The sequence below is a fragment of the Epinephelus moara genome, chromosome 24 (assembly GCF_006386435.1).
Source record: "Epinephelus moara isolate mb chromosome 24, YSFRI_EMoa_1.0, whole genome shotgun sequence".
NCBI classification, from domain to species: Eukaryota; Metazoa; Chordata; class Actinopteri; order Perciformes; family Serranidae; genus Epinephelus; species Epinephelus moara.
In genome coordinates this window covers 10,610,669-10,620,032 of record NC_065529.1, presented here as the reverse complement: position 1 = coordinate 10,620,032, position 9,364 = coordinate 10,610,669, and the positions used below count along the sequence as shown (strand labels likewise).

Genomic DNA, 9,364 nt, shown 5'->3' with positions numbered 1-9,364 from the left:
GTGGAAAAACAGTCTTCTCTACTGTAAATCAACTTACAGTAGTATGGCCGCCCACGAGAAACTGATCAATAAACCTTTTTCACAGCAGACATTTAACATGTCATAGAAGAAAAAGTCATTATCATCCCCCTGCAGAGCTGGAGAGCCACCGTTTTAGAAGTGCGCATGTGCAAGCTCAAAAGGGCAGAATTTCTGTCAATAATTTTTTTTAATGTGGCCAATCAGGGGCCCAAAGTCCCCTGTCAGACAAATACTTATCAGCTTTTAATGCAGCCAATCACTTCACAGTAGAGGGAGTAGCCAACATTTCAACTAGCTAGCTATGCTAGCGCTAGCTAGTGCCTGCCTATCAACACCCTGAACCTATTATGAGGTTTCAAATAATGAGGTAAACATATGTAAAGGTAATCCCTGTGTGGAAAACATCAGGCTTCAAACCGTTATGAATTCAAAAGTTTTTTCTACTTTTGAGACAAGCTGACATCGGCCCGTGATAAATTTCTTTATATGGTCAACTGCTCCAAGCATGTCGTTTAAAGTGTTTATATAGCCTACACTATTACATGTAGCTTCATGCAAACATCAGGGAAACATGTAATTCTTCATTGATGTTGTTTCTTTCCAGTTTTGGGGAGTTTTTCCTTATCCGCTGCGAGGGTCATAAGGACAGAGGGATGTCGTATGCTGTAAAGCCCTGTGAGGCAAATTGTGATTTGTGATATTGGGCTTTATAAATAAAATTGATTGATTGATTGATTGATTCCTGTTGGAGCATGTCCAGTTGTATTGAGAAGCCTTTATTCAGGATTTTTCATGGTAGAAAATGTCGCTTTACTGTGCAACAGTCATTTCCCCAGCTGCATCTAGCAGCCACAGTGCAGCAATACCAGACCCCCAGGAGCACTGATCAGTCTTGTAGGCAATTTTTCCCAGTGGCCACTTGCGGTATTACAGTAAAAAAAGGACACCTCGAATTGCAAACAAGGTCAGTTATGACCTTTTGATCCATGGAGGTTTTATATGTGTAAAACTTTTCTCAAGCCAACAAAAGCATTTTAAATATCTATGATGTCATCACAATGTAAGGTGTATGAGCTCAGCATGAACTCATGGGTGGGGCCAGCAGGAGAAACACTGCTGCACATATTCAGTTGGCCGCATACCACAGAAGTAAACCAAGAGGCTAGCAACTTTTTTGGCTCATGTGCCAGGCAGGCAACTCCATTGGAATGAATAGGTCCCATCTGGGCATCCAGTATCTAGTTATTATTATAAATCGCCAAGATACGGAGGACCAAAGAGATTAAAAAGAAAAGAAGTCACGGTGTCATATTGCATCATATCACTGGGGTAAAACACATGCACGGTAAAATCTGGTCTGCACTTTCTAGGAGGCTCAATGGCTGGCACATTATCATAGAACAGAGATGAATGATTTATTTCACTGAGGCATCCACAGTCCGAAATATATTTAGAAGGATATGGGTGAGAATTGCAATTTTGCAACTACTGAAAAGATCCTGAATAACAGACCAAGGAGGCTAAAAAGAGTGCACCTACAGAAGCATGCGAGCGGACACCATCTGTCTACTGTAACTCTCCAACATCGCAGTTCCAGGTATATTGCGCATGTCATACCCCAGAACTCCCATGGGGTCAAAGAGCTTGTCCCAGGCTCCTTTGAATAACCTAGCAGAAGACACAGATACCCTGATCAATCAGAGTAGAGTGGGCTTTTTTGGGAGGGGAGCTTGAAGAGACAGGTGCTAAAATAGAGTGTTTCAGACAGAGGATGAGTATAGGTGTTCCATCACAGACAGTATGGAGAAAATAAAGTGTGATTTTTTTATAATTAAAGCATGTAAACGTATTCTAATAGAAACCCAAAATAGCCTACAAGTATGAAGCTCTTGTTACCTGACCATATGATCAGAGGCCAATCTGCTGGTGTGGCAACCCTGCAGGTTGGCAGGGCCACTTACTGTGGTGAGGAGTGTGAAGGAGCAAAAACCCAGGAAAACCCAGCAATATGTTTCCTGCTGGTGCTCCTAGCGCCATCAAGAACTGCATAACATAATCCTGACAGGAAAGAAGAATTTCTGTTTTTCTTTAGCTTCTTTGGGTAGTAGTTGAAGGAACTCTATGTATGAGTTGTCTGGACATGGTTCTCAACATGGAGGTGGCTGAGCCAAGACAGGAGTGGGACTTTAGGGTGGGCGCTATGCTTCCACGCTGTCCGGATATCGTAACTGCCATATGAGCGTGGTGCAGAGCAGGAAACAGTGGATACTACAGTATATCAACCAGCCAAAACACATCTGGAACACACCAAGTTATGTCTCTGTCCCATCTTTTAGATGTTTCTGGTATTCCTTGCGTGATAAATACTGATAAATAACAAGTGCAAGGAAGTATCTTTTAAGATATTGCATAGAATTTACGCGGTAAAGCTTGTGTTAGAAATATTGAAGCTGAATATTGATTATGGTGTAACTTCTGTGGACTGGATAAAGAGAGTATTTCTCATTTGTTTTTCCACTGTGTACACACCCAAATGTTTTTGGATTGATGTTAACAACTTTCTAAATTGGAAAGTTAAGATAAATGTTGAAATAAATATGTTTGTTGTGATGCTATTTTTGAGTCAACAAATAGTATATCATACACTTCTATGTTATATTTGGAAATACTCATAAGGAAAAATGGTCAGAAGCAAAACTGACTTTCCTACACTTAATTAATTAATTTCAGCAATACAGCATCATGTTATCTAATGTTCAGAGCAAAAAAGCTATTAAGACCTTTAAGTTAGCATATTAAATGATAAGAATATGATGAATAAAAGAAAACCCTTGGGGTTTTTTTGTTTTGTTTTTTGTCTTCTTATTTTGTTTTGGGTTTTTGTTTGTTTGTTTTTGTTGTTGGCTATGTGTTTTTGTTTCTGTAAATGAAGCTGTGCACAATGAAGAACGTTAAAAAAAGCACAAAAATCAACCAGCCTGCACCCCGACTTTATAAAATAGTTACAGTATGAGTAATTGATCTTTTCCTTTTAAAATACTCCTTAAGTACCCAGTACTTACAAAATAGCCTACTTAAAGTATAAGTCATGTCTCCTTTCCTCTAAAATATCCCGTAGCTACCCAGAACTTACAAAATACTTACAGTATAAGTCAGTCTCTACAATTCCCAGCTGTTACTCCCTTGTCCTGTGGTACCTGTGAGGTTAATATGTTTTGGTTTTGTTTGTTTGTTTGTTTGTTTGTTTGTTTTATTTTGACCCACCCAGAGCTAAAAAATATTTTCCCTTGAACCTCCCTGAGTGAGTGGTGGAAAATGCATGACCCTCCCTCCACCATAAATTAGTTATGAGATTTTTAAAAGGCAGTCTTTGATGTTTGAAAGTTAAAAGTTAAAAATGAAATTCTGAAGTTGAATAAAGTCTTGGTTTTTCTCTCTTGTCATGCATGCTATTTAGTTTGTGTTAGCAGTTTATTTTTCATTAGCCTATTATTTTTTGAATATAGAATAAAGTTATATTAAAGATATATCAACATTTTAAGTTCAGTTTTTTTGACAGAAGTTTATCCCACATAATGTGTCCAAGGACCGTCGGAAATTTGAAAATCCAATCCATGTTTTCTTTAAAAATCATAAAATAAATACAAAATACAACCATTTAAAGTTGCATGCCCCTCCCCTAAGCCAAAATAAAAAACGCAAGTCCCTCCCCAGTGCCTACAAATTATTTGATGTCTCTCCTTTTTTTCCCTCTCATTAATAAGGAACAGTCCCTAACTAGTAAGTGCCGGGTAATTACACTGTAAGTGGCGCGCTGTATTCTTGAGTGTTACCCAGTATCGTGCTTATAATGTCTTCTCCACTTCATGATCAGTAACAGTCCCATATACTCAACAGGTCAGCGTCGTGGTGACGTAACCCAGCATGACGCCCTTACAGACGCACTGAGCGGAAAATAATAATAACTGTAGCCTACCACACAAGCATAAGCCAGCCACACTGAGCACTAGTATTCAGGATTCACAGTGCACACCGAGCTGTTTTGTCATTTCGTGTCCTGTCCTGCTGCCTCACAGTGTATCTACCTGGTGAGTGTCTGAAGTCCACCCTGGAGGGACAGAGCAGAAGTAACGGGAGGAAGACCACGGATTTACGGACTGACCGCTCCTGTACGGAAACTGTAAAGACATGGGAGCTGTTCTGGGGGCCTTTTCCGTCGCAAGCTGGGTAAGTTCTTACACTGCCGATATGAATTAGCCTGTGTTATTTACAACCTCACTGTTTTACACGGACGGGAAATGTAAGATATGGTGACGTCATGAAGAGAAATGAGCAACAGGTAGTATGGGTCCACAGTACAGTGTGCCGCTCTCCTGTATGGAGAGCACGTAACGCCAAACCCCACTCGCAAATACCTGGTGTTTCAATTCCTAGTCCTTCTCTCCCTAAGATAGGAGAGCATCTATCTTAGTGGGCCACTTGAGCTCGCGACAGGGGTTCATTGATGACTGAGTTGTTTTATTCTTATCAGCCGGACAGCTTGCATTTTCAGGGGGGAACTTCATTGAAATATCTAGCGTTTTAATAAAGATCGTCTCTTTTCCTGACATCTGGGCAGAGACAGAATAAAACTGAACTTTGAAATGATTAACTTAGGTTAAGTGGTAAATTCGGCACTTACCTGATCCACTTAGCAATACTTTTTATTATTCAATGGTGTTTGCTCTTATTCAGTAATTGCGCACTGCTTCCGACCACCACTGTGTACGAACATTTTATCATTGTCACCCGAGCCTTCGTAATGTTTGAAATTTTATCAAAGATGCCGAAGTCTGTGTTAACAATTAGCTGAGACATTACAGCCAGCATTTCATATTTTCTTCAAATTAATTTTCCACCAAGCACCATCAGTGCACTTAAAGTGCGTCTCTATTCACAAAGCGAAACGATAAGTTACACAGGTGACTTGGTGACCGACTTAGAGTAGCCTTTGTGTTCCAGTTAGCCTTAAGCCAACCTGCTAAATGTTCATTACAAACATCTATTATAAAGTTTTCTACCATGAGGGACAGTAGATAAAAGCCCACAGAGACGCAAAGGGTTAATCATATCACACTTGGTCATCTGCTTACACGTGATAAATTGGATTACTCGGCTTTGTTGCCCTGTTGCTGGAGCACAACAAACGCCTTCTTCTTCAGAAACATTGTCAACACATGGATGCAGAAGATGATAACAGAATGGATTGATACAGGACAAGAGGAGAACAGAGCAGTATGTGTATGGGATGCCGTTTGTAAAGTGGCTCGCACTGAAATTAACAGCAACATTTTGCCACATTTAGCTTGGCAAATTCACACCACAGTGGTGTGAATTTTTTTAAGTCACTTTTACCACATTTACGGCAATATTTGAAAAATTTTAAATATAATGTCACAGTTAGGCTAAATCTAGACATTAAATGTTAAACCTAAATGTTAGATCTAAATCTAAACGTTAAATCTAAATCTAAATGTTAAATGTTAGATCTAAATCTAAATGTTAAATTATAAATCTAAATGTTAAATGTTAGATCTAAATCTAAATGTTAAATAATGAATATAAATGTTAAATCTAAATCTAAATGTTAAATTATAAATCTAAATGTTAAATGTTAGATCTAAATCTAAATGTTAAATGTTAGATCTAAATCTAAATGTTAAATTATAAATCTAAATGTTAAATCTAAATGTTAAATGTTAGATCTAAATCTAATTGTTAAATGTGAGATCTAAATCTAAATGTTAAATCTAAATCTAAATGTTAGATTTAAATCTAAATGTTAAATGATAAATCTAAATGTTAAATCTAAATCTAAATGTTAAATAATAAATCTAAATGTTAAATCTAAATCTAATGTTAAATGTTAGATCTAAATCTAAATGTTAAATCTAAATCTAAACGTTAAATCTAAATTTTAAATCTAAATCTAAACATGCTTGGTGAAACTAAATATTTAGCTAATATGCAAATGCACACTGCCGGTCTCCGGAAGTACCAAAATAAAAGCTCGGGTGGTCAGACTGTGTTAATAGCATCAAATAACGAATTAAAACCAAACTAATCGGAGAAAATGAACAATTGAACATCCATCAGCGTGATTATAACTACCTAAAATGACAGAAACCATTTTTGGGGAAATTGTATTTGACGTGTACTTTGAGTTTTTAGTGTCCCATCCTTGCTTGGCAACATGTCAACATGTCCGTCCGGCAATTTAGCTGAAAATATTGGAAGGGCTGATAACAGAATGGATTGATACTGGACCACTGGACATCATTATGATGTGGTCAAAAACTAGCTCACTCTAGCTCTCTATGTCTGCTTCCCGGACTGAAACAGGAAGATGGTTCCACAGTAGAGGAGCCTGATATCACCACAGTTTCATATCATTACTGTTTAAACTTTGACGGAAAAGTCCTTCCACCAGATTAAAAAACACACATTATGTTATATTGACGGATGTTTTTTATCGAAATATTCGTGTTCGTTTTCCTTGTTGTTGGTGTCCAAACAGATCATAGCTCTGTCTAGCAGCTGCATCTCAGCCTCTGCTGGACGGAGCCATGATCTGTTTGAAGACCATTAACATGGAAAACAAACGCGATGATTTAGATTTAAAAAAAAATGTCTGTCAACATAATGTAATGTGTGTTTTTTAATTTGGTGGAAGGATTTTTCAGTCAAATTGAAACAGCAAAGATGTGATGGGTTAAAGTGTGGTTTGCAGTGCCCGTCACATTGACTCCATTAGAAGTGACACAAACGTTTGGCTCCTCGAACGCTGTCACTGACATTTGACCTTTCCTTCTTTCATAGTTTCCGTGCCTAAAACCCAGAAATTAGTTACTGTGTAGCGTTTCTGGTTCCCTCATGTCAAAGTCAATGTTTCTTTTGACTGGATTTTTGGTTAGATGCCTGAAATAAAGTCCGTGGTTAATGCAAGCTTCAGTGATTTTCACAATTTGTTCTACAACATAAAATATGACAGTCTTGACATGGTGGTAACAGCCTAAAGTTAGCTTTTTACTTCTGGTGATCGCATTTAAGCTTAGAAAATAATTTAAGAGGGGTTCATTTGTGAAGATTATTTTGCTGACCAAAATGTATAAGTAGCATAAACATTTATTTGCCACAGAGCTTCTCAGCAATAATCCAAGCTCCAATGGAAAAATCCTTTTGAAATCAGCAAAAAAAATCTTTCTGATTAGGGAACAGCTGCCATGCTAAATTCAGCATCAGCCCACAGAAAAACATAATCCCTGGAGCAATGTAAAAACGAGTCAAATTTCTTGCAAGTGCACACATACTTGGCCAGTAAAATTGATTCTGGTTAGGATTAGGACAAATAAGAATGTCTTGTATAGGGATGAAAGGCTTAAATTAAAAAAAAAAAAAAAAAATCCTGTGTGTCTTCAGAGTACTGTCAAAGTTCAAGGAAAACAAAGACTGTGTCTCTGTGAGGTGTACTCTAATAAACACATTTCCCAGGTTTATTTTCGTTCAGGTCAGGAGGGAGCGTAGCCTGGTTGGTCATGTGTTGGCTGCATGTTATCTGGCACACATTGCCATGGCCTAGTCTGTGGCTGTACTAAGCTGACCTTGTCTGGCAGGGGTATTAACTTGTTGACAATCTTCCAGGCCTCCTTATCTCTTGACTCTGCTCAGTGGCTGGTGTAGGAGAGTGAGGAAGAGACATCTCAAGCAATGCAGTTGGTGCTTTATTGTAAATGAATACCCAGGCTATTGAAGTACGTCAGTGAGCTGTGCCTGCTTTCACTGAAGTCATTAAACGTACTGAAAATAGGCCATTGATAGTTCTCTCCAAATGGTCTTTCTCACAAATCCTCCCCCCTCGTCTTACAATACATGCTTATCTAAAGTTAGGGACCTTATCCGGGCTCAAAATCAGTAGTTGTTGCAAGTTCAAGGAAGTTTCCCCTGTTTGGCCACTGTTGATTGATTGGCACAACATTGCATTTACTACCACCATTGTGAATACAATCACTCTGGTGCTAACAACTTTACAGCAGGGCCTGACTGGGTCTCTTTTTAAATCCTGTTTACGCTGTCTTGGGTTTCTTGTATTTCTTAATGCCCATTTATGTCTTACGTAAAGCACCTAGAATTGACTTGTTGTTGTTTAAATATACTCGACAAATAAAGCTACTTTTCCATACAGCCACTGAAGTTTATTTTAAGTTCCACATACACCACCCTGCTGCTGGAATTACCCACTACAGTGGGCAGATGTTTTTAAAGGTGAAGTGTGTTAGATTTAGGGGAATGTGGTGGTGTCTAGCAGTGAATTGCAGATTACAACCAGCTAAAAACTTCTGCCAGCCAGAATTCTTTCAGTCTCCATGGTTTAAAAAGTTTTTATCTGGAGCCGAATTATCCACAGAGGTCTCTTCTTCTCCAAATAAACAGACAAGGCAATTTGAAGCACTAAAATCACTGAATAAAGCAGTCTCTCATACGTTAATGTGTGCTCACCTTTTTCTGATTCAGACTTTCAGGAGGTTTTTACCATAAGCAGCACTATCACAGGGGTCTCTTCACAGGGGATCATTTTAGAGGCGGTCCTTCTGTGGTGGTCATAACAACATGTTTATAGTTTGTGAACAATGGAGAAGAAACTGGTGGTAGCGGTTGCTGGAAAACCAGAGCTATATGACTTAACCTTCTGCCTGTCCATTTTAGTAAGTAGGTACTAATTATTTCCGAAAATAAGTAGGTAGTCTTAGCTAGTAGCCAAAATAAATGGATAAATAAATGTAGGTTGAGTGGGACATAACATACACAACATGGGAATGTTAGGGTAAGGAGGTGATGGGTTGGTTGCCTGGCAACAATAAAAAGACAACTTTTTTTTACTAGTGGCATTCAGTTTAAACAAAACAAAAAAAAAAGAAAGAAAGGCAGTGTGGTGCGCCTTGCAGTTTGCAACCTGCATAATGTTTTTTATGTGATGGGGGGCCTTACAAATCCATGAATATCTGATGCAGTTTGGCATGTCGCTGTGGGCGACACAGCAAATGAGCATCTCAGTGTCTGTCTTTAGAATCAACTGTACAACACAGCCTCCACCATAGCTTGAATATTTTGTACTCCAAAACATCAATAAATAGATGGGTTGAATTTTGGGGATTTGATGCCTCTATTAGGTTTTTATGTTAATATAATTATTTCCTTTCAAGAGCTGTGCCATACGATTATTGCCAGTTCTGTGGATCAGAAACAACAGTTCTTAGGGAAAAAACTGAATCCAACTCCTTGGAAGGTCTTTCAGTACAAACAGAAG

At 38.4% G+C, this 9,364-nt stretch overlaps 1 protein-coding gene across 1 annotated transcript in view; it reads left to right on the top strand.

The window, feature by feature from the left end:
- Positions 1 to 3,935: 3,935 nt before the first annotated feature.
- Positions 3,936 to 9,364, top strand: part of si:ch73-267c23.10 (serine incorporator 1) — a 25,804-nt gene continuing 20,375 nt past the window's right edge. The window contains exon 1 of the mRNA XM_050036938.1: positions 3,936 to 4,248. Coding sequence (XP_049892895.1) covers positions 4,210 to 4,248 — 39 coding nt within the window. The 5' untranslated portion in view covers positions 3,936 to 4,209. The remainder of the gene's footprint in view (positions 4,249 to 9,364) is intronic.